We start from the raw sequence: 24,517 nt of genomic DNA, 5'->3' as shown, positions 1-24,517 counted from the left end.
ACGCGCGGGATTCACAGAGCTGGGGGGATTCCACGGTCCTGACTGAGTCACCCGAAGGGCGGCGCTCTAGGTCTCCGCGCCGGCAGGTCTGGGGGCGGGTCCTACTGCCTCCTGCACCAATCGGAACGCCGAAGGCCCTTAGGGGCCGATTGGACGGAGCCGCAGCGGGGCGCCGGGCGCGCACGCCGCTCCTGGGGCGGGGCCTCCCTCCGGCCGGCAGGGGGCGCGCGCCTGGAGAACAGGCAAGCTTTCATGGAGGGGGCGGAGGCGGAAGCGCGGGAGTGGGTCGCTGTGGCCCGGGACCTGCAAGCCTTAGGGTAAGGGGAACGGGGGGGAGGTGGTGGCTAGGGGCACAGGAAGGGACAGGTTTGCCCTCAGAAATTCCTACTGACCTCTCCAGCCCCCTCCCGCTGCCTCGGCCCCGCCACAGGTATGAGGGTTTCTCGGGGGCGACGTCGCTGGGCACCTCGTGTCCAGACTTCAGGGCGCTGTGCGCGCGGCTGGCGGCGGAGCTGGCCACTCTGGGCGCCCTGGAGCGGGAGCGGGAGGAGAGCGCGGAGGTGCTGAGGGCCGGCGACGGTACGTGTGGAGCGGGCGGCCCGGAGGGGTGGGGCCGCGGAGGTCGCCGCCGCGCCCTGACGTGTCTCGCCTCCTGCAGGCCCCGGCGCAGAGGAGGAATTCCTGCGACAGTTGGCCGACCTGCTGCGGGAGTTGCATTGCCCCGACCGCGCGCTCTGCGGCGGAGACTGCGCGGCCGCGCTGCGGGAGCGCGGCGCGTGCCTGCGCCTGCTGCGTGAGCCGGGGGCTGGCCCAGGATGCGGAAGTGGGCGAGGCTACAGCTTCTAGAGGGGCGGGCTCAGCACCTTGGGGTGGAGCCAGGGTTCCCCTAAGGGGGCGCAGTCAGAATTGAGGCGGAACCGGAGGGTTGGAGGTGGTGGGGTTCGAATTTTGACGAGAAAGTCCTGATGTTTGAGTGGGTTGGGTTTGCTGTTGCGGGCCAGGTGTTTCCGATGTGGGCCGGGTTCGAAGTGCGAGCGGGGGACAGGGTCTCGAAGTGGGTGGAGCTTATCCTGGAAGTAGAGTCGGGGTTCTAAGGGGGCGGAACTAGAAGGCGCGAAGCAGATGGAACTTTCTGACCCCGGTGGGTCGGTGGGTCGGGTGGCAGCCCTCCTTGATTGCACCGCTCCTTTTTCCTTCTTTTAGGCTTTCTCTGTTCAGAACTCCAGGCTGCCCGCCTCCTCCGTCTGTACCCGCGGCTGGATTCCAGCCCCGCACCGCCCTGTGGGGAAGGGGCAGAGGAGGGAGATGACGTGGTTCAGGAACTGGTCCTTACCTTCCAAGCTCTAGGGCTGCCCAGACCTACGCCTGGGACCGCTGCCAGCCGGCTGCTGTGGGAGTTGCATGACAAGGTAGAGAGCTGGAGTCCCTTCCGCACCGGGGGCCACCCCACTTTCCTTGTGGTAGGGGGAGTCCTTTCTCCAAAAGCGGTTCTGGCAGGAGTGCCCCAGCCACGGGGATATTTTTCTAGAGCAGTGACCACCATTCTTGATTCCGACGCCTGGGTCTTCAGGACCATGGGGAACTGGAATCCACGGAAAGTACATCTGGTTTCTGCCTCGTCAACCTCAGACTCCTCCTTCTCCCGTCAGATCTCTGAGCTGCTGCCTTCCCTGCCCCCAGGATTCCTGCAGCCCCTCCTCAGCAACCCGCTGGACGCACCCAGATGGGTAAGACTGTGTGTGGCTGTATGCCAACAGCGTCCTCACCCAGAGATGAGAGTCAGGGGGACCCCTGGCATGACTGAGGCCTTTTTCCCAGGAGGCATTGGAGTCTCTGTGCCAAAGGCTGAGAGATCAGTACTGCTGTCGCCGCTGCCTTCTCCTCAAGCGCCTGGACCTCACAACATCTGCATTCCACTGGAGCGATCGGGCAGAGGTGTGGGCATAGAGGACCTTGGCAGGAGCAGGGAGGACCAGTTGTGTGGGCTACCAGTACTGGGAGGAGGAACGAAGGCCAGGAATATTTCCTTATACCAGGTTTTTAGATTCTTGTAAGGTTTGGGGCTCTAGAATGGTAGGGCCTCCAGGGCATTCTAAAATCTAGAGGCCCAGGACATTCTGGAATTCCCAGCTTTTAGCTGGGAGTGTCTTTGGAACTATACATAACTCTTGTTTAGAGATGTGGGGGGTGAGACCCTAAGTGGAGACAGAGATGCTTCCAAGATGGCAGATGCCACCTGGGGAGGGCTCTTGGGCACCTTTTCCATGCCCCCCTCCCCAGGCCCAAGGAGAAGCCATGAAGGTAGTGCTGATCCCAATTCGAGAGGCTCTGAGCCCAGAATCAGATGTCTCCATCGCACATGTCCTGGCTGCCCGAGCGGACCTGTCTCGTCTTGTCCCAGCCACCAGCAAGGCTGCCCGCCGAGGGACCTGCTGTGCCATCAACAAGGTGGGCACCTGGGAGTAGGGAAGGGCCCCAGCATCCTTGGCCTTCACACTTGGCTCTCGGGTCTCCGTGTTCATTTTTCTTCCCTGAACCTCAAATCTGATCAACTCTCAGGTGCTTATGGGCAACGTGCCAGACCGAGGGGGCCGTCCAAATGAGCTGGAGGCTCCCATGCCCAGCTGGCAAAGCAGAAGAGAGGACGGAGGTGGGCGGAAGGCAGGCCGCCAGAGCTGGGGTCGCAAGAAGAAGAAGAAGTAAAGGGGAACTGGTGGTCGAGTGGGGGGGGATCCTCTCTGCCAATCCTCGCGGAGTCATTTTGAGAGTTTATCTTGGCATCTGGCTCCCAGGCCCCACATCCTCTGTTCCTAAGGTCCCAGATGTCTTTCCCCCATCCACCACTCAACAGCAAGGACCACGTTCTCTAGAAAATAAATTTAATTTATGACAGCTGTAGGACCTGTCTCTGTGGGGTCAGGCCAGGGGTGCTCAGGTTTGAGAAGGGGTAGGGGTGTCTATGTCCACTGGGTTTCAACAGGCCCCTGTTGCTCTGACCCTCATAGTCCTTTGCTCTTTAGCAACACATCTTTCCCTTCCTGTGGGCATAGGGAGGGAGACATGCCGGCATTGGACGAACAGTTCTCAGGTGCCCACCATGTGCCAGCCCCGTTCTAGGCACCAGGAATACAGTAGCGAAAAGTATAGATTATAAAAACCCCTGCTGTCCTGGAGCTGACATTTCTGGTGACGAGGAGCAGACATTCAATAAGATAAATAGGTAAAAGAGTATTGTTTGTCAGATGGGTAAAGGACTTTGGGGAAAAAAAAAAAAGCAGGAAAACAGAAGCAGGACTGGGGGTGGATTGCAACTTCGAGTATGGTCAGAGGGGCCTCACTGAGAAGGTGACATTTGAGCTAAGTCCCAAAGAGGGAGCCATGGAGGCCTCTGGAAGAGCACTCCAGGCAGAGGGAACTGCCAGTGCAAAGGCCCTGAGGTAGGAGTATTTTTGGCACGTTCAGGGACCATAGGGTTCAGTGTAGTTGAAGCAGGATGAGTAAGGGGGTGGGTGGTGGTAGGTAAGGTCAGAGAGGTGACAAATAGATTGTGGGAGGTGGGCCACAGTGAGGACTCTGGCTTTCCCCGAGTGAGACCGAGGCGTGGAAGGGCTCTGAGCAGAGGAGGGACTCAGGTGTTCACAGGCTCCCTGTTCCATCTCTACGCCAGCCTTCTCTCCTGTCTCTGGAGCCCCAGAGTTAGGAACTCTGCCCAGCCTATCCCCTCCCATCCTGACCCATGCTGTCAGTGTAGCATATTGGTAAGGAGCTTCCGTTTTAGAGGCAGACAGACCACCAGGGTTTGAGTCCTGCCTCCAACACTTAGGAGCTCTGCCACCTTAGAGAGCAGCTTAACCTCCCTGGGCCTCAGTTTCCTTATCTGTAAAATGGAGATGTAAGGACACGGTGAGATGACACTTAGGTCTAAACATATCCACCATGAAACCACACAGATGCTAAGTGCAGGAAAACAGAATACAGGTTGTAGGCACTCTGATGCAAAAGAAGAAACTTTCGGAGTAAGAAATGACAAACTCTTCGCTGAAGGCAGTGTGGATGTGAAGGAGGTGACGCCTTTGGGGGTCCTGCTGGAGGCCGAAGAATAGGACTTGGGACTGACTGTGGGGGAGGTGAGAGAGGTCAGACCCAAGCAGGGTCTAGGAATTCAGCGTGGAGGGCTGGGTGGGCAGGGCCGTCGTTCGAGGGGCACCTGGAAGGAGGAAGACATTGGGTGATGTGGGGAGTGTTTGGTATCTAGGAGAAACTGCGAGGGGCGGAGCCTTACCCAGACTTCTGTTTAGTGGACGGATGAACATCCCCAGGGATGTTCTCGCTTTTTTTTTTTTTTTTTTTAAACTCAATCTGAAGGTCTGTACCTTTGAAGAGTAAAATTTATTCCACTGACATAAATTATAGCTCCTGGTGAATTTGGCCTTATCTTTGTCCTTTTCTTTTTTCTCCTCAAAATTCTTTTTTTTTTTCTTTTTTTAAATGTTTATTTATTTTGGAGACAGAGACAGAACATGAGCGGAGAGGGGCAGAGAGAGAGAGGGAGACACAGAATCCGAAGCAGACTCCAGGCTCTAAGCTGTTAGCACAGAGCCTGACGTGGGACTCGAACTCACAAGCTGTGAGATCACGACCCTGAGCTGAAGTCGGATGCTTAACCGACTGAGCCACCCAGGTGCCCCCTCAGAATTCTTCTTCTGTTCTACTAGTGGCTAGCCCCTCTTCCCACCCCACCAGACTGAAATTTTTATTTTTCCCTCAACATTAGAAATTAACCAGTGTCTATACTCTCCTACCCAAGCAGTTGAGGACTCTTTCACCTTTTTGCTTTGCTATGCTTTTCCAAATCTGCCTTGGTTCCCCCAAGCAAATGGCCTGGTCTCCCCTGTATCCAGCTGGCGGTAGGGGGGCAGTCCCTCCTCACCGTCTGTGGTTCCCAGGAAGGGTGCGGGGGCTCTGTCTGAGTCCAGGCATGGCGAAGATGGTGCCCCGTCTCCGGCTCCAGGGATAGTGTGTAGGAGAGATTGTCCTCTGTGCCTGCTTGTGGGGTGATGGGCGTGGGTGGCGTGGTTACGACCGGAAGGGCCTTGTGACCTTGAAGTTAATCCCCATCCACCAGGCCCCCTTCCCAGGACTGCCACACCCTGGGTCTTACCACAGCTGGCGTGGGGGGCTGGTGTGGGTGGGCCAGGGGCTCCAGGGGGGCTCACATCGCCCTTGGCCCCTGGCCTTTTCTTACACTCTACCTTCACACGGTCTCTGCAGTGTTTGTGGCAACACAGCCCACAGTCTGAGGCAAGGTCAGCAGTTAGCGGCCAGAGGCCCCGCCTGGGCCCCCCAGTCGCCCAGCCTGTAGGTGCTGGATCCCCTCCCCACCACTGATGCCTCACTCACCCCGACAGCGGTAGCCTTGCTTGGTGACGCCCCAGAGCTGGTAAGAGAAAGCAGAATTGGTTACCTAGGCGAGGGGAGAGGGCTGTGGATGGGGGTGGGGTTGGTCCCTGGAAGCATGGAGACCATGTGGTTTGGGAAATTCTCCAGGCTAGGGGCTTAAGGGGGGATCTGGGGATTAAAGGGATTTGGAGGTTACTGCAAGTCTGGGGAGTCATCTAGGATATTAGAATTAAGTAAAATGTGGAATGAATGAAATGTACATTCTATGGGCAGGGACTGGGTTTCCTGTTGCCTGCTTGAGCCCCTCTCCCCAGCCCTCAAGTCTAGAACTGATTGACACACAGGAGGTACTCACTAAATATTTAGTGAATGAAAAATAGGTTTGGAAAAGTAATCCAAGGTATGTGAATTCGTTTTGGTTTGGAGATTGAGAGATCTGTCCATTATCCAGAATTTGAGGATACCTTCAATTTGAAAGTTATCCAGGGTTTGAATTAATCTGGATCCTAAAGACTTGGAAATTGATTCTGTTTGGAGATAATCTACAGTTTTAGATACCCATGGTTTGGCAGTGATCCAGGATGGAGATCATCTGGGATTTGGGCATTATCCAAACTTTGGGTATATCCAGTGTTTAGGGTTTACACGGATGTGGGGATTATTCGAGCCTGGGGGCTTTTCTGGAACTTGGGGATCATCTGGGACTTGGGGACTGTGAGCCCTCCAGGGCAGGGCTGGCCTTTTGAGTCCAGGCCATAAGGAGTTAGGACTTGGGACACTTCAGGGGGGATGGGCACTAGGGGTGATGATAGAGGGGCAGGGTGCTCACGAAGCCACTGCAGCTGTCACAGAAGGTGGGCTTGCGGAAGGTGACTTCATGGAAGGTGTGCAGGAAGGCCAGGCCCAGCTTGGAGCAGATGGCGCTGGCCCGGAGCAGGTACGCCGTCAGCTCTTCTCGGGTGAAGGAGCCATTCCTAGGGGCACAGACCACCTCAGCATGACTGTCCCCCTTTCTCCCAGACTCGGGAGTCCCGGCAACCCCAGCATCCTCATCTCTGGGGGACCCAGAGGTCGGGAGTGCTTACCCCGGGCGGGGCGGTGGGTGAAGCCCATGGCAGGCGAAGGGGAAGTTGCCTGAGAATCGCTCAAAGTCCTCCTGAGAGATGGTTCCTCGGCCTTCAGGGTCATAATTCTTGAACACAGACTTCAGAGGAGCATGGGGAGGGCAGAGTAAGGCCAAATCATGATCCTCAGTCTTAGATCTTGTCCTCTGCGTCGGGACTGTACAGATACCTTCCCTCCCGGCCCCTCCTCACCTCCACCAGCTGCTCCACGTGCTGACCCAGGGTGACCCTGTCAGGCTTGGGTGTCACGCCAGGGGCCCACTCCACCACCAGGGGCGCTTTGAAGGGGGAGGGTGGCTGGGGCAGGGACAGAGGGGCACCGTTAGTCAGTGCATAGGCTGGGGCCGGGGCCAGGGGTCAGGGGTCAGTTCTCACCAGACTCTTGGGGCAGCGGGGCTCCCGGGCGTAAGAAAGCTCATAGATCTCGTCCTCCGTGTAGAAGAGATCCAGGGAAAGCTGCGGGTGAGCAGGGCATTACAGACCCTCCTCTCCAGCCTCTGCCCTCGGCCTGCACCCTGCCTGGATCCCCACTCTCATCCTCCTCCCAAGCCCCTCTTCTCTGGGGACTCCTAGGGTCCTCTCTCCCACCGAGCCACCATTCAGTCTCCACACCCCTGTTCCCTAGTCCAGAAATGCCATCTTCTCACTGAGGCCTTTTTTGGTCCTTTTTAAAATTGTAAACCCCTGTCACTTTCCTTGCTGGTTCCCACTTTGGCCTTCTCTATGGCACTTATCCTCCGAAAGACCATATGATTTACTCACTTTGTTTTATTGGCTGTCTCTCCACTACCGGGAAGTCAGCCCCACAAGAACAGCAGGAGGTTTTTGTTGTTGTTGTTCTTTTCGTTTTGTTTTGTTTTGTTTTTTCTGACGTGCTCACTGCTGTGAGTCTAAGTGCCTAAAGTAGTGTCTGGCTCACAGCAGGTGCTCAATAAATATTTGGGCTTGATAGCCTTCTAGAATCAATAAAGCATAGGGCCTTGGGCCCCACTCATCTCAGGGCAAGGCCAGCTTCACAGGCAGGCCCCATACTTTGAAGGGCCCCCATTTCATTTAATGCCCTGCTGTCATCGTCTTGAAATTCTTAAGAATTTTGAACAAGGAGCCCCACATTTTCATTTTGCGCCGGCCCTGCACATTATGTAGCTGGTGGTCCTGTCTTAGGTCTGCAAATCAGTCTTAGACCTCATGGCCTTCAGAATCCCAGTCTCTCTCAATTTGTAGCTCCTTGGCAAGGAGGGGGGGAGGATATATATGTTGTTATTTATGTTATATAAATAGAATGTAGCTAGAATTGCACACCCTCAATCTCAGGATGTAGTATGGTGGTTAACACGTTAACACACGGGTTCTGAGGCTGAGCTGCTTGGGTTCAAATGCAGGTTGTACTGCTGTGGGACAGTAGGCAAGTGACTTCACCTTGTGGACCTCAGTTTCCCAATCTGCAGAATGGGCGCCACAAGGGTGCAGACGCTGTCGCGCCCAGGACTGTAAACCCCTGCACCCTCCAGGTGCAGTCTAGGGGCGCCCAGCCTGGGCAGGGGTGGGGCGGGGCAGCTCACCGTGAGAAGATGCAGCAGGTCCTCATTGGCACTGCAGGGCGGGTGCTGCCTCTGGAGGGCTGCCAGCTCCTGCAGCCGCAGGTAGAGGTTGTTGAGTTTGGGGAGGTGCAGGCGGCCGTCTGGCAACCTGTCGGGCTGTGCCTCATGCAGGGACACCAGGTCTTTGAGGTGCACGCCCAGTACCGGCAGCCGGAAGCCCGTGCAGTCAGCCCAGGTGCGGCGGTAACGGGCGTAGTTGTTGTGGGCAGCGAGGAGCTCAGACAGTTCTAGCAGGGCCTGTGGGGGAGGGGCGTGTCGGGGGTGGGGACGTTATGGGGGGAGGCCATTTCTGCTCCCTTAGCCACCCGCGTGAGTTCCGGACTCCCAGGGGTCCAATGGCATTTTGGACAGCTCCCCGAGCCCCCCCCCCCCCCATCCCCCATTGGCCTCAGCAACCTCCTCCCCCAAACTGCTTTTCCTTTTGGGTCCCCATTTCAGAAAGCTCCGTATCCCCCATTCCCCAGGCTAGTGATTTTTTTCCGAAACCAAAATCTGATCGTGCATGCCGTCGTCATTACCAAACCTTCCCAACTCCCCATTGCCATCTGGATAAAGCCCAGACACCTTAGTTCAGCTCGCAGGTCTCAACAGGATCCCCCACCCTGGGCATCTCCAGTCTAATTTCCTGCCAGATCCTGACTTCAGCCATACACTGGACTCATGAGTACCTCACTCTCGCCGTGCACTTCCCAGGACACGCCTAACCCACGCTCCTCCCATGGGTGGCCTAAATTTGGTGTCCTTAGGGGCATCATTTCACTCCCCGCCTGGACTGCAAGTTCTCTGCTACCATCTCTCTTACGTGTCTCCCTCCAGTCCTGCTCAGGACCGGAAACACGGAGTAGAGAGGGGTCAGCATGATGCATGCATGGTTGAGGAGGGAGGAAGGCAGGCAGAGGACAGAGTCTGGGGCTCTGTCGGATTTGGAGGAGCAAGGTCTCCAGGTGGCTCCAGGGCCCCTAGGTGGATGGAGGGGATTGGGAGAAAGTGCGGGGTGGTTCAGGATAATTGACCGCTGGAACCCTGGGAGAAGAGTGGGGGTTCACCTTGGTGCTGTCAGGGCTCAGATGAGCATGGGAGTCCTTGAGTCTGGAGATGGCACTGTGACACAGGCCCCCCGTGACCGCCATCAGTGTGTTGAAATTCTGTAGCTGGTGGAGCCTCTAGGAAGGAAGGGTGATGCTGAGATGGTGGGTATCACATGGAGGATAGGCAAAATGGGGTTTCACGTGACAGCATCCAGGTTGAGCTGGGGTGTCAGGCGTGTGTGGGTATGGACCAGTGTGGGCATCAGGTTAGATGTGTCAGGCAGTGGTGGGCTGCAAGCAGGTATATGGGCATTAACGGGGGGGGGGGGGGGGGGGGGGGGGGGGGGAGGGGGCGGGTCGAGCAGGTGATAGACTGATGTGAGTTCAGAGAACAGTGTGGTGGAAAGGGGGTAGTCAGGCGAGTGTGAGGAGTTGGACAGGTTTGGGGACTAGACAGGTGTGGGGGATTCAGGGTGCTGGGCACCTGGGGGTCAGACAGGGAGACAAGACGGCCTGGGCTCTGGGCAGGAGTTAGGAACCGGGCAGAGGTGAATGGGGCCAGAGTGAAATGGAAGGGTCAGAAGGACATGAGAGACAAGTGTGGGGTCAGCCGGGCATCAGGGGCAACTGTCTCATCCTCCTCTTTTTCAAGTTTGCAGGGCAGAGGTCGCTGTGAGGAGGGGGGTGGGGGGGGGGGAGAGCCAGGGAGGAGTGGAAGACACTCAGCCGGAGGAGGCCAGGGGCAGACACTAGAACCTCCAGGTCTTAGGGGCCGGACAGGCGGTCAGGCAGACAGGCGAAGCGGTGCGTTGGAAGACGCGAGAGGAAGGGCGTGGTCTGCGAGGAAGTACGCAAAGGGGCGTGGCCACGGTGGGGGCAGGAGGCTTCCCTTTTCTCCAGAAAGGAGAGAAGGTATCTATTTAGGGAAGGGGAAGAGAGGGGTTGTGACACAGTGGGGCTGGGCCAAGGACAGACCTGACGTGATGGGGAGGGAAGTATGCAGCCGAAGGGACGGCTGGGGCCTAGAGACCGAGGTGAGGGTGACGCAAACGTGGGGGCATGGAAGAGCCGCTTTCACTGCCCCGTAGGCAGAATATTCGGGCATGGGGCTTGGGCAAGGGGGGGAGCATCGTCAACAGCTACGTCTAGGACCAAGGAAGGGAGTGCCGGGGCGGGTTCGACGTGGCGCTATCCAGGCCAGGAAAGAAGCGCACAGTCCGGGTTTAGAACCTCGGGACTGGGGCCTCGGGGGCGGAGTCAGGGTGGGCGTGATGCGAGGGGGCGGGGCCAGGATGTGGATGACGTCACCACTCGCGCGGGTCAGCTGTGGCCGAGGGCAGGGCAGCAGGAATGCGAGGGGGGTTGGGGGTGGGGTCTGAGAACTGCGGGTGGCGGTTCCCTCAGTCCCTGGGGGCGGGCCTCACCTGTGCCACGTGGATGAACTTGTCCAGCACCTGCGCGCGCTGTGCCGGCCCGGGACGGCTCAGCACCATGACCTGCACCCAGCGGGACACGCTGTTGCTGAGGCCTACGGATCCCTCCAGGGCCGGGCAGCCCCGCACGGAGCCCTGCAAAACGTAGCCCCGCAGATCCTGGGGCTGGGGGTGAGGTGGGCATCAGGGTGGGCAGGGGTGCCGCGGCCTTGCCCTCACACGCCCATCCCCCTAGCAGTCGTGACCTCTGAGGCCCTAGTCTGGCTGTCACATGTCCTTGACGTCACCGTGGCCCTCTCCCTCTGAAGAGAAATATTTAAATAAAGTCAGGCGCTGTTCTCAGTCCTTTGTTATATTAACTAATTTAATCCTCACATCAACTCTACGAAGTGAATATCATGAATATGTTATTCACATTTTAGAGATGAGACTGTCGAGGCACAGAGAAGATAACTTGCCCAGGGTCACACAGGCGAGAGTCCGGGTGGGAACCCAGTCTATTGCCCCTACCTGTATACCTGCCTGGTATGCAGTCAGCAAAAGGAAGAATGGCAAAGAGACACAAAAGCGATTTCTATTTGTTCTGCTCAAGGGGTCAACATTCCATGCCCACATGTACTGCACATGTGTGTGTGTGAACAATCAGGATATTTCCAGATGAAGGAACTGGTGGTGACCTTCCCTTGAGGTGGCCATGGCAATAGCTAATACTTACACACACACACACACGCACTTACATATACCATAAGTATACTTATATAGAGGTTGAAGCATATGAAATGATCATTTGGGTAGGCAAAACATGGCAAAATACGACAATTTCAAATGGTTCTACCAGATAGCATTCACTCTGGACCGGGCACTGATCCTACGAGGCAGGAACTGTGAAATCCCCCTTTTTATAGATCAAGGAACTGAAGCACAGTGAACTTCAATGCCTCCCGAATAAATTAATAATTAATAAAATATTCTGAGCACTCACTCACTACTGTGCCAGGTAGTGTGACAAGCATTTTGAAGCGGACATTTTAATTGAATTCTCCTGACCATCTACTGAGGTATGGGGACCGCCATCTTACAAACGAGACACGTGAGTCCCAGAGAGGCTGAGAAATGAATTCAAGGTTACACAGATAAGGAGGGGCTGCTGGATTTGAACCCAGGGGTTCTGTCCTCAGTCAGCTTAACTCCTTTTACTGAACCTTCTGGCACCCATCTTGAGAGTCTGAGATCCCTGCCCAAAGCCCCTGCCCGGGCCCTCTGACTCTTGGAGGCTCCCCCACTCCTAGCCCTCCCCAGCTCGGGGAGGGCGTCCTCACCGTGATAGCCTGGAAGGAGCGAAACTCCAGGTAAGTGAGATGCTGAGCCAGCTCCTCCGTCTCCAGGTGGTCGAAGAGCAAGGACACTTTGCGCTTTTTGCCGAGGCCTGGGCTGCTCAGAGGGGCGGGGGGCCAGGGCCCCCGGGGCTCAGGCTGGGGGCAAAGAGGGGCAGGGTACTGGATGGGTGCGGGGTGGAGGACGTGAGGGTGGGGAGAGAGGCGGCCGAACGGGGGTGGGGAGGGCTGGCTCACAGGGTGGAGGAGTCTCCCAGGCTCCTCTGGGCAGAGTTGCCCTCCTGCTCCACAGTGGCCCAGAAGCGCCCGATAACCTCTTCTAGCTGAGGCTCTTGATGCACTGTCTCCGGGTGTTGGGTCAGCCAGTACCTGCGGGTGGTTTAGAGACAGGGGTGGGGGTGGGCAAGGTCTCTAAAGGAGGTCCCTTGGGCTGAGGAATCTCGGGCCAGGGGTCTCTGGAAGGTCAGGGTTTGGAGAGGCCCCAGCCTAGGGCTGTCTCTAGAAGTGGGACAGGGGGCCTCTTAACACAGGCTGGGGGATCAGTGGAAGATAAGTTGGGGGGAATCTCTTGGAGGTGGAATTGCTAGGAAGCAGGATAGTGGAGGGGTCTCAGGAACTAAGCCGGGGGTCTCTGAGGAGTGAAATTTGGGGAGAACAAGGTGAGGGGGTCTTAAAAGCTAGGCCGGGGTATGCGAGAGGTGGGGGTTTGGGGCATCAGAGCTAGAGGTCTCTGGGCATCAGGTGGGAGAGGGTCTCTAAGAGGTGAGGGTTCTAAGGGGCAGAACTGGGAGGGTCTTAGGAACCAAAGCGGGGCTGTCTCAGAAGCGGTATTTGGGGGAGCAGGGTTTGGATCTGTGGGGGATTGGGCTGGAGAATCCCCGGGAGGTGTGTTTTTGGGGGGAAGGAGGCCGGTGGGGACCCCAGGTCATGGGAGTAGCGTTCTTGACCCCACCCTACCTGACCAGGTGGCAGATCTGCAGCCGTCTCAGCTCCTGTGTGTCCCCTGTGGCTTCCTGGTACTTGAGTTCCGGTCAAGGCTCTGCCAACCTGTCTGCTCACCCTGCCCCCATCTTCCAGACCCGCCCGTCTCTGCCCTCCGCCCTCCACCCGCTGCTCATGGCCCTGGGAGGATATAAGGTCAGCAGGCGGGCAGCGAGGTGGGCGGAAGGCAGCACCCAGCTGTGCGTGGCCAGCACCATGTTGAGAACGTGGTCCCCACGGCGCAGGCTGCCAGCTGAGTCTGGGGGCGGGAGGAGGGGACTCTGTGTCAGAATGGCTCCTGGGCCAAAGACTGCAGAATCTCCGCAGCCAGTTGGACTAGCTGGTTCCGACTCCGGCTCTACCGGTGACTCCCTGCATGAACTAGGGCAAGCCACTTAGCCTCCTTAGGGTGTCTCAGTTTCCTGGTCTGCGCTGTGTGTAGACCAGCACAGTACCTGGCAAGCCATGGTGTGGATGGAAATAGCATCAGACCTCCTCCTCCTCCACATCTCGGGAAAAAGAAACGCACGTGTTTCTCTCATCCCTAATGTAGTGCTTGAGATTCACTCCGCACACCCTTGCTCCCATTTTATACCCCCGCCCCCCCCAAACTGAGGCCTACAGAGAGGTGGGTGCTTTACCACCTGAGGGCCAGGGAGGCTGGCCAGGGAAGGGGACACTCACCGAAGGACTGAATACATTTCTCCAGCAGCTCATCTTCGCTGCAGCCGCCCTCATTCAGCATGCCCAGAGCCATGGAAGCCATGACCTTGCTGATTTCCCGGGGGCTGGGGCACGTCTTGTGGCGCCGGGCCTGTCGGGGCCGGCCCCGCCCCCCTGTCTTTGCTGGGCATTCCTGGTGGGACTTCCTGTGGGCACACCCCCCAGGGAATCATGGGAACCCCTTCCTTTGGGCTGACCCTCAGAATTCTTCTTGACCCCTAAGACCCGAGGCATTATGGCAGAAGCTTCCCAAAGGCAAAGCCCCAGACGAAGCCTCCTGACCTACCATGGACTCATGGGAGAAAACCCCTGCAGTATTCCAGATAATGGGAGCCTTCTCTTACAGGTAAACTGAAAGGATTACTCCTGCCCCCCTCAGGGAATCGGGAGAAAAGACTCTCAAGACCACCCTGAACCCCCAGGAAATCATGGGAGAAGACCCCCAGGATTACTACAGACCCTACAGGGAATCATAAGAACTCCTTCCTCCAGGCATTGGCTCCAATTCCCCTTAACTATACAGTCCCAAGGCATTTTGGAGAGACTTCCTGTTGGCCGACCCCTGGGACGACTCTTGACCTCCCAGAGAATCATGGGAAAAGACCCCCCCAGAATCATTCCTGTCCTCCCCAGGTTCTGCCTTCAGGGAGACTCTTGCCAATTGCCCTTTGCTCTAAAGCACGGCCCGCTCCCTCCCCCAGCCCTCAGGAAAGCAGCAGACCCTGAGATCCCATCTGTCATCCCTCTCCCAGCTGGAGCCCCCACTGAGGTGACACACCCCACCCCAAGACAGTACTTTGGTGGGACCTGAGTCTTAGCCACCAGCCCGGGTCCCTGGATTCGGAGAGAAGATACAGGGGCAAAGTGGCCTCACCAGGGCTCTTCAGAGCTGGGCAGGGTCCCTGGGGCTGAGGCAGCTTCAAGGAAAGTTTAAAAATAACCCTCGCTCTGCCTTGTGCCTCCCTGAGGCTCGTGTTCCAGTTGGGGAAAGAGGGTAATGGAGAGTCAGGGGTGGTGGAGGAAGGAGGCAGCAGAATTGAGGGTGGCACGGCCTTGGCTCTCACAAAATGGGATTAGAGACACTTATGTTGGCTGTGTGACTTTGTGCTGGTCACTTCATTTCTCTGGGCTTCGGTTTCCCCATATGAAAAAGGAGAGTCGTCCTGAGACCTTCCCAAGGAATTTATTATGAACATTCAATGCCTTGCTCTTCAGAAGTGCTAAATAAAGGACTTAGTTCACTCAGGCTGTTAAGTGGCCAGAGATGGGAAAGTTGAACTTGAGATAGAGAGAAAGTGATGGGGCAAACCAGAAGCCAGGCCTGGGGCGTGGGGTGAAATCAGAGACTCTCGTAATGAAGGCACTGCCGTGTCCCAGGGGCATCATAAGGGTTCAGGGAATCAGTATTGACTGTGGTTAGCTGGTATCGACTGAGTTCTGAATACTTTTTATTTTTTATTTATTTTATTTTATTTTTTTCTTTTTCTTTTTCTTTTTCTTTTGGGGGTGCCTGGGTGGCTCGGCCGGTTAAGTGTCCGACTTGGGCTCAGGTCATGATCTCACGGGTCAGTGAGTTCGAGCCCCATGTCGGGCTCTGTGCTGACAGCTGAGAGCCCGGAGCCTGCTTCAGATTCTGTCTCCTTCTCTGCCCCTCCCCCGCTCATGCTCTGTGAGCTCTCTCTGTCTCTCTCACACACACAAAATTTTTTTAATGATTTTTTTATTTTTAAGTAATATCTATACCCAACATGAGGCGTGAATTCGCAATCCCGATATCAAGAGTCACATGATCCACCGACTGTGTCAGCCAGGCGCCCAGCAATGTGTTTTACAAGACCTCCAGGGGGTTCTGATGCACACTCGGGCTTGAGAACCACTAGTCAGTCTGTCTCACTGAGGACTTCTGGGAGGAAGACACCAGGGCACAGAGCAGTTAAGTGACTTATATAAGGTCACACAGCCAGAAAATGAGGTAGCCAGGTCTCCACCAGTAAACTGCTGGCTATTATAGGGAGGGGACCCCTTTACCCATCAGAGCCATGCCAGAGGAGGCCGGAGGAGCTACCCAGGCTAGGGACCCAGCCACCATCACGCCTGTGAGGACAGGAGAGCAAGCTTGCCCAGGTGACAGGAAGCCCATTCCAGAAGCTGCTAGGCCCTTACCTGTGGACCGGCTGCTCTCTGGAGTGTCTGGAGCAGCCAGGAGTGGTTTAAGAAGCAGGGGAGCCGCCATGTCCTGCGTCACACTCCCCTCCCCCGGGGCAGGGCCCTGCGGGAGCCTGGAGTTTCCAGTCCAGGGGCAGGGGGTAGCGAGGGAGCGACTGTGATGGGGAGCGAGGAGGACCCCAGGGAGGACAGAGACAGCCAATCTAGGGAGCAGGGATGAGTGGGGGCGGGGTAGCAGAGGATACAGAGCAGCTCAAACTCCAGAGACAGCGAGGACAAGACCCAAGGGCTCATACAAACAGTCCTGGCCCAGCCAGCGGCTCTGGACTCCCTGCAGCATCTTTCGCCTGGTGGCCCCTGCCCCTGCTCCTGTCGCTGAAGGAGCCCAACACCCTACCAGCCGCCTTAGTACTCCCCAGCCTTCCCACGCAGCCCGAGGCGCGCTTAGGGTGCTCCCAGTCTTCCTGGGGAGGGTCCTCTCACCTCTTGCTGTCTTTCCTGTTCATGCTTCCTGGTGGGGGGAGGGGGTCTTGCCAAAGTCTGGCTCAGTTCTTCCTCCTCCCCAGTGCTCCAGCTTCTTAGCCCCTTGGGAGCTGGGGCCTCCTCTGGTGCTTGGGAAGGAAAGAGGAACTTCCCCTCCCCACCCAGCCCCAGGCCAGGGGGAAGGAAGAGGCTGGGGAGAGACCAAAGGTCCCCCTCCCCCCACACGGGGATCCCTTCAGGCTGAGGTTTCCGGTGCTGCCAGCCCCCACCCCCAGGCGCCCAGCGGGCTCTCTATCTCCCCCATCTTTTCTGTCTCGAGACCCGAGATTCTCTGTTCCCTCACTGGTCTGTTCTGTCGCTGTCGTACTTCAATGAGAACAGTTCTTTTGTTTTTTCTTTAAGTACGCCTAATACGACACATTTATGCGAAAACACGTACTCAGAAGTCTGTATTTCTACAAGGACATGTTCGCGTATGTAATACACAAAGGTGTGAGTGGAAAGTCACAAGACACGGTACTTCGTATATTTCTTATGTTTCTTTTATTCCCGATTTTAGTTTTAATGAGACCTTTGTGTCCCAGAAAACATTTTTACTTTATTACCTTTATTGTGACAAACCCTGAGGCAGCGCCTACTGCATACCACACAATGTTACAGGGGCTTTAAAAAATCAACTAATTTAATCACGACAGAAACTTAAAGACTGTTATTTTATTGTGAAAAACATTATAGATGGAGGTAAACCCTCTGGGGAGCCCCTTCCCCGTCTCACTGTCCCTCTTAGGCAGGGGACCCGTAGCACATACTGCTGGGGTACATCTGCTCTGTGAGCTATGCATTTGTTGAGGTACATAAATACGCGCTCCTAGAAACAGACTCTTCTTTCGAGTATGTGTTTTTTTTCTTTTACCTAAGTGTGTCATGCTTGACATATTTTTAAGTTGACGTACAAAAAAAAAGCGCAGATCATACGTGTGTAGGGTGATGAATTGTGATAAGCTGAATGTGTCTACGTGACAGTCACGAAGTCAAGAAACAGAACATTCCCAGCCTGCACGAGCCCCCTGCATAAACCCCAACCCAGCGCCTACCTCCTGAAACTTACCAGTAGCCTAATTTCTAGCAGGGTAGTTTTGCCTAGTTTCAAGCTGTTGATAAATGGAATGATTTATTGTGTCTGACTTCTTTTATTTAGTCCTGTTTTCGTGATGCTTTCATGTTATACCTGGTTGTAGTTTATTCCTTTTTGTTACAGTATAGTCTTCCTTTGTGTCATAGTCTTCCTTTAGTCATCCTTCCATGATGTATTGATCAATTTCCCCGTAATGGACAGTTGAGAGGCTTCTGGCTTGGGGCTATTGTGACTCAGGCTACTGTGAACATTCTAGCACCCGTCTTTTGCTGAACGTTAAAGGGTGCAGTTCTGTAGGTAGATACCCAGGAGTGGAATAAATGGGTCAGAGTAATTAATATGCCTCTGCCAAACCTAGGATGTTAGTCAATTCAACCAAAGTTCTCTTAGAAGTATATTTTTACTCCTTTCTTTTTTTCACTAAAAGAAGTCACCATGGACTTTTTTTTCATGCCAGAACATTTAGACAAGCACAGAGCTCATTCTGTTTAGCTTTTCCATTACGTGATATACCGTATGCTCTCAGGCCCTCTCTCTCTCTTCCTCTCCCTACCTCTTTACCACCCCCCGCCCCTCCCCCCAGTCTCAAGCAGTGCTGTCCATGATGTTCTGTCTGTCTGTCAGCCCGTCTCCCTAGTATCTGTGAGGTGATGTAACGCTGTTGGTGGAGTCTAGCTTGTGGTGTCTCCACACCCCTCCCCCTCGCCCAGAAGTCTCAGGGAGGGAGATCAGTAAAGCCCCTCCCTCCCCCCCCCCCCACCGCAGTAGCGCAACTCTCAAGACCTGCAGGGATGGTTAAAACCAACAATAACACCATCAACCACAAAGGAAAAGACTTCTAAAGCAAACCACAAAAACTCATAAGGCAGAAAAAGGATGCATTTGATAACATCCAAATAACTATTTCTCTTAATGAAGGCACCATGGGACAAATATCTGATAAGATGGCAGAGTGGGACAACGTTTTTAGAATGTCTAAAATCAAGGGGAGGGGCACCTAGGTGGCTCAGTGGGTTAGGTGTCTGATGTCGGCTTGGGTCATGATTTCACAGTTTGTGAGTTCAAGCCGTGTGTCAGGCTCTTTACTGACAGCTCAGAGCCTGCTTCAGATCCTCTGTCTCTCTCTCTGTCTCTGCCCCTACCTCACTCACGTGCAGGTGTTCTCTCTCTCTCTCTGTCTTAAATATAAATAAACATTGGGGCGCCTGGGAGGCTCAGTCAGTTAAGTGACTGACTTCGGGCTCAGGTCACGATCTCACAGTTCCTGGGTTTCAAGCCCCACATCCAGCCCCTCACTGGGCTCTGTGCTGACAGCTCGGAGCCTGGAGCCTGCTTCTGATTCTGTGTCTCCCTGTCTCTCGGCCCCTCCCCTGCTCGCACTCTATCTCTGTCTCTCAAAAATAAACAAACACTAAAAAAAAAAAAAATTCAAATATAAATAAACATTAAAGAAATAAAAAAAAATCAATGGGAAATTAATCTTTAGAATGTGAAAGTTGCAGCTGCAAATCAGCAAGAGAGACAGCGGCTCTGATAGAAAAATGGGCCAAGAGTGTGAGCAAGTGTGAGCAAACCCAACTCTGACAAGCACCTGAGAAGATGCTAGAAATTCTTGGTAACTGACCAAGGAAGTGCAAATTAAAACAATGGTGAGTCACCCTATTGGTCTGGCAAGATTGGAAGTTGAGGACAGTCTCCAGGGAGCTCTGCAAAGCCCCCACAGCCACAGAACAGGTGTCCGTAGAGCTGCATGGGTAGGTCTTAAAACACAGCATGATGACTGACAAAAAAAAAGAAACACTATTAATATCTTATGATATAATGCACAATGACACAGAATAATTTTGTTATACATACAATTCTAAGGAAAAGCTTAATATTTAACATACCATGTATGTATAATAAGCATATAATTATATCGGATTGTGTAATTACATTAGCCCAAATATATAATTATGTAATTATGCATCATGTAATTCAAGAATATGGTACAAACTTATGTGCTATATATGATGATGGTATTAACATTTCAATATTTAACTATTTAACACATAACAACATATATACATTAACATTTTATGTGTAATTTGAGCTGTAAGGTGTTTTTTGAAATATTTATTTATTTTTGAGAGAGAGAGAGAGAGACAGAGATAGAATGTGAGCTGGGGAGGGGCAGAGAGAGAGGGAGACACAGAATCCGAAGCAGGCTTCAGGCTCTGAGCTGTCAGCACAGAGCCCGACGCGGGGCTCGAACTCACAAACCACGAAATCATGACCTGAGCTAAAGTCGGACGCTCAACTGACTGAGCCACCCAGGCGCCCCCAAGGTATTGTTTTGTAGAACTTAATAGATACCATTACATGTTAACAATAATTTTAGTATTATCGATAAGTTACCTGTATCAGTAAGTTACTATGTCATAGGCTCTAAAAGGTTCCCCCCCCCCTTTTTTTTTCCTAAAGGTTTCCTCATGGGATCTTCCCCATGACCCCCGGTTGTGGGAACTATTCCAAATTCGCCCAAGTGACAGATGAGGAAACTGAAGCCCAGCGCCACAAAGGTGCGTGACTGACAGGAGGCCCAGGTGGGTATGATGTCCTGCACTGGGGCTCCAGGCCCCACAGCTGCCTGTTTTAGGGAGCTGCAGAGCCCCTCCGCCCGAGCTCCCCGGAGCCTGTGGGGACCGGGAGGAGCCAGTGCCCCTCCAGGCGCTGGTGGGCCAGAAGCAAGAAAAAGCTGGTTACCCCAAGTCTCCCCTATTTACAAAGCCCAGGGAGCTCAGCTGCATGAAGGGATGGCCCAGCTAGTGGCCCTCAGCGGCTCAGGCTGCCCCTGGGGAGGGAGGTTAGAACTTGGGAGTGGCGTGGGTTGGGGGTGCTGGGCCCCACCCTGGGGATTTGGGTTTTTGTTATAATCAGGAGATTTTATGCAACTATCAAGACAACAAAGTGGGACGGTTAAGAACCCTAGCTCTGGGTTCAGACCCTTTGCTCGGCCTCTGTGCGACCTTGGGCAAGTCGCTCCACCTCTCCGCGCTCAGCTTGTCTCATCTGTAAATGGGCACCACAAGTTACTGACTTCACAAGATTGTTGTGCGAGCTACATCATTCATTCCAGTCGTGTCCTTAAAATTATTCATGGTGAGGACCATGCATGTTGACTTCCTCCTCTAAATGATGGGAACAACAGCAGGATTGGTGTGAGAACCAAACGAGATGCAGTGAAAATATCTTAGTTTGGGGTCTGAAATACAACAGGCCCACGAAAGACACCTCCTATGGCAATTATTCCTGCCTCAAAAGATTTTATCACGATGATGATGATGTCGGCAACACTTCCATAACATTTACTGTGCACTGGTACTAAGTGCTGTAAACACATTATCTCATTTAATCCTTACAAAAGCCCTGTGAGGTCCGTATTATTAATATTCTCCTTACCAGTTGGGGAAACCGAGGCGCCGAGCAGCGATGTGATTTGTCCAAGGACACATAAGGGAGTGGCGAGACTGGGATTCGGATCCAGACTGTCTAGCTCAGCGCTTTTTTAAGCATGGTGCTTTTTAAAGTCGGGAGACCTGGTGTGCATACCGACTCCGCTGTAGGACATATAGCAGCGGCTTCCCGGCTCAGAGCCTCAGTTTTCTCTCTGTGAAATGGGAGAACGACGGCATCTTCCTTACCAGGGAGGTGGAGAGAGGGCAGCTACCTTCCAGACTCTCCCGCTGCAACCCCCCACCCCACCCCACCCACGCGTACCTCCGGGCCGAGGTTTGGGGTCTGCGGGTGGGGCTCCGGTGAGGGGGCGTGGCCTTGGACGTCCTGGCCCAATGGGAACCGGGAGGGGGCGGGGACCTCCTCCCAGCTCTGTCCAGCACGCGAGTCCTCCTCGCAGTTCCATCTACCTCGCGGGTGCCCCGGAGGTCTCCGACCCCAGCCCACCCCCAGCCCACCCGCCCAGCCTGCGGCCCCCTCTTCCTATTCCCGGATCTCAGCCCGCGCCCCTCGGGCCTCGACATCATGGGTGACGGAGGAGAGGGCGAGGATGAGGTCCAGTTTCTGCGGACGGTGAGTATCTCTGTGCTAGGGGTCTCTGGGGTCATCTCTCCGGTCCCTCTGAGTGTCTCTTTGTCTCCGGGTGTCTCTGTCCTGATTGCTTGTAGTCTCTGAGTCTCGCGATCTATTCCTCTGTCCCTTGGGTGACTGTCACTCTGTCTTTCTCCTTTTTTTTGTCCCTCAGTCTCGCTCACCTTTCTCACCATAGAGAATTAGAAGAATTTGGGACTGCAGAATGGGGAGGGGGATCTTCGGCCATCCTCTCTTCTGACATTAGCTATTTGTCCCAGAGAAGAGGGGCCGCTGAGACAACACCCCCCCCCCACCACCCTGGAAGCCAGCACTTGGGGAAGGTGGTTCTAATTCCTGAGCTTAATTTAGCTGTTCCCCTGCCCTGCCCCCCCCCCCCCCCCCCATCTAGGCCTAATTCTCTTCTTGCTGTAGACTCTGACCTAATTTAAATTCTTGGGAAGGGGGCTGGGGTGGGCTGGGGCATCTAATTCCTTTGAACTCCCAGCCCTTGAGGGTCTCCTGGGGTTCCCTTGGGTTCCAGGTCTTTCTTCCCTCCTCCCTTTTGGTAGGAGGGCCAAATATGGCTGCTAATGGTCTCTGGGTAGTGTCTCTCCCTATTCATCTCTTTGGGTTGTCTCTGTGTCTCCGTCTCTCCATCTCTGCCTTCCTGTCTCTCTCTGTCTCTGTCTCTGTCTCTTTGTTCTTTAGCTTTAGGCTCTCTGCATTTCATTCTGCCTCTCTAGCTCTGTCTCTCCTGGCATCTCTGATCCCCGGCTGGGGGCAGGGATGGGAATTGGAACAACAGGTGTCCCTCCCAGAATAGCTGGCTTTTCTGGGGACTGGGCAGGGGACAGGGAGAGGATAGGGGGGAGGGCCTGTCTATCTCAGAGTCCTTTCCACTTCTCCCTCCCGGTGGCTCAGCTGGGTGTGGGGCTATGAGTATGGTGGGGGGGGATGATGTTCTCTCTTCTGGGCCAGGTCTGCTGACCCTGCACTAGCCCCTCTCCTCCTCCTCCCAGGCCCTGGGAAATGCTGACACAGCATTCCAGGCCCCAGAATAGGACCCTGATGAGCTGGGTCCGGTTTCCTGGGAGGGAGGATCGGACAGCTGGGGCTGGTAGTGAAGGATAGGGACAGCTGGACATTCGGCCACGGGAGGAGGCCTAGCTTCACCCTAGACTCTTGCCCCAGCTCCAGCCCCTTAGCAGACACCATGGGTTGGGCTCGCCCCTCCTCCCTGGTCCTAATAAGACCATGGCCATGGCCATGAGCCCTTAGGCAGCCACTCTGCGTCAGGTCCCATGCCCAGGGCCTCGGCCTCCTGAGATATCTAATTATATCCTCGGCTGCCCTATCTTCTGAGGTAGGGCCCTATCTTTATCTCGCTGGGAGATTTGAGGGAAACCAAGGCCTGAGTGGTAGAATCACTTGCCCAAGGTCAAGGCCAGGAAGTGTCATCTCTGGGTGCCTCTGGGAGCCCGCCTTCCTGCTTTCCCAAGAAGAGAACCGAGCTCAGACTTGCCAGGTTAGCCTGTGCTGGGTTCTGGGGGTCTGGCCCCGGCATCTCTTGTCCCCAGACTGGGTCCGTTTTCGTGAACTTTACTGAGATCACGTGGCTTTTCCCTCAAACACTTTGGACCACATCCCACCAGTCAGAAATACATTTTATATTGTCACCTACTACGTGCAGATGCACACATATTTTAAAAATCCAACTTCACCGAGGTATAATCGATACCAATAAAATTGTGCCCATTTTAGGCGTCCCAATTCAGTGAGTTTCGACAAACTTTACACACCCATGTAACCACCGTCATAATCGAGACATAGAACCTTTCCTTCACCCCGGAAAGTTCCCTCTTTTCCATTAGTCACTTCTAGGCTTTCATATACAATATATGCTCCTTTGCCTCTGCTGCTTTTGCCCAGCGCATTTTTGACATTTATCCATGTGGCGCACATCGAGAGCTCATTTCTCTTTGTTGCGGAGTGGCATCGCACTGTGTGGCTATGCCACAATTTGTCTATCGGTTTACCTGCCGACGGACGTTTGGGTTGCCTCTAATTCGTGCTATTAGGGACAAATTGGGTGCACTCACACACACCTATTTTTAACTGGGACGAGTTTCCTAAAATGTAGGTAGCCCTTGGAACCGAGGGGGCATGTTGCTGTGTGCTGTTCTTGCTCCGCTTTATTTCACCTTTTGAGCACGGGGGCACGGCCCCCAAAACGATTTCATTTCCCCTTCGTGGGTGGCGACCTCTAGCCGTGCGAGGCTGGGGTGTCTCAAAGCACGGCCCACGTCAGAGCCTGCTGAGGGCTGGTAATGGTCCCGGTTTCCCGTCCACCCCAGATCCACAGAATCATGCTCTTAGTGTCGGGCGGGAAACTAAGGCAGGAAGGAAGCTGCATTTGTAACCAGGCCACCTTCCTTCATTCTGCTGCAGGAGAAAGTTAGAGAATCTTGGTGTACTGACTAGGCTTCCAGTCTCTGGGTTACATGCTGGCTTTGCCATTGGCCTGCTTCCTAACTTCGGGCAAGTGATTTTAATGTTTCTCTCTGAGCCTCAGTTTCCTAATCCGGAAAGTGGGGACGAAAATAGGTACCATAAGGACTCAAGGGATCCATGCAAAATGTCTCCGAGCTCATCTCCTCCCGCTTCCTTGCTCGTGCTGCCGCCGCCATCCCGTCTCCCTTTCTATTCCTCAGCGCCCTCAGCGCCCTCCAGCCACGGGCCTTTTGCACAGGCTGCCCCCTCTTCCTGGAACGTTCTTCCCCCAGAGATGAGCAGGCCTGATTTCTTCTTGTTATTTGGACCAGGCTCAGCTCAAATGTCACCTCCTTGGAGAGGCTGTCACTTCACCCCCTCACTGATGTCACACACCCCTACCCCCAAAGCCACTCTTCTACATCACCCTGGGTAATTTCTTTTCCATAACACTTATCACTGACATTCACATTATTCACTTGTTTATTGCCTCTCCCCCACAAGGATGTCAGCTCTGTGAGGACAGGGACTTTGTCTGCTTCATTCGCTGC

General features: G+C 54.6%; 3 protein-coding genes across 5 annotated transcripts in view; 2 read left to right on the top strand and 1 right to left on the bottom strand.

Annotated features, from left to right (window-relative positions):
* Positions 1–188: 188 nt before the first annotated feature.
* Positions 189–2,892, top strand: FAM98C (family with sequence similarity 98 member C). 2 transcript variants are annotated; one of them, XM_043599020.1, is made up of 8 exons: positions 189–317; positions 431–579; positions 659–793; positions 1,204–1,409; positions 1,650–1,727; positions 1,819–1,935; positions 2,281–2,448; positions 2,560–2,892. In XM_043599020.1, exons 1-8 carry the CDS (start codon positions 253–255, stop codon positions 2,701–2,703), a joined length of 1,062 nt encoding a protein of 353 aa, XP_043454955.1. In that variant the 5' UTR covers positions 189–252; the 3' UTR covers positions 2,704–2,892. The 2 variants fall into 2 exon arrangements, with proteins under 2 accessions (XP_043454955.1, XP_043454956.1); XM_043599021.1 differs by lacking the exon at positions 1,819–1,935.
* Positions 2,866–16,386, bottom strand: RASGRP4 (RAS guanyl releasing protein 4). Its single transcript, XM_043599015.1, is given in 18 exon segments — positions 2,866–4,207; positions 4,931–5,043; positions 5,162–5,296; positions 5,401–5,437; positions 6,230–6,374; positions 6,486–6,604; positions 6,717–6,821; positions 6,900–6,980; positions 8,087–8,362; positions 9,172–9,288; positions 10,578–10,751; positions 11,906–12,030; positions 12,033–12,058; positions 12,158–12,289; positions 12,878–12,940; positions 13,055–13,160; positions 13,586–13,770; positions 16,274–16,386. Coding segments are annotated over 18 exon segments (2,007 nt in total). The 5' UTR covers positions 16,297–16,386; the 3' UTR covers positions 2,866–4,162.
* Positions 16,387–21,305: 4,919 nt separating this feature from the next.
* RYR1 (ryanodine receptor 1) overlaps positions 21,306–24,517 on the top strand; it is a 117,881-nt gene continuing 114,669 nt past the window's right edge. For both annotated transcript variants that reach the window (XM_043599005.1, XM_043599004.1), the window contains exon 1: positions 21,306–21,476. In XM_043599005.1, coding sequence (XP_043454940.1) covers positions 21,429–21,476 — 48 coding nt within the window. In that variant the 5' untranslated portion in view covers positions 21,306–21,428. The remainder of the gene's footprint in view (positions 21,477–24,517) is intronic.

Source organism: Prionailurus bengalensis, chromosome E2 (assembly GCF_016509475.1).
Source record: "Prionailurus bengalensis isolate Pbe53 chromosome E2, Fcat_Pben_1.1_paternal_pri, whole genome shotgun sequence".
NCBI classification, from domain to species: Eukaryota; Metazoa; Chordata; class Mammalia; order Carnivora; family Felidae; genus Prionailurus; species Prionailurus bengalensis.
This window is presented reverse-complemented; position numbering and strand designations above follow the sequence as displayed.

What these genes read in the sequence shown, in the direction of transcription:
- FAM98C (XM_043599020.1), top strand. Translation starts at nt 253, where the DNA reads ATGGAGGGGGCGGAGGCGGAAGCGCGGGAGTGGGTCGCTGTGGCCCGG. An exon ending in CGGGACCTGCAAGCCTTAGG is followed by an intron (nt 318 to 430) that starts GTAAGGGGAACG and finishes GCCCCGCCACAG; the next exon opens with GTATGAGGGTTTCTCGGGGG. An exon ending in TGTGGGAGTTGCATGACAAG is followed by an intron (nt 1,410 to 1,649) that starts GTAGAGAGCTGG and finishes TTCTCCCGTCAG; the next exon opens with ATCTCTGAGCTGCTGCCTTC.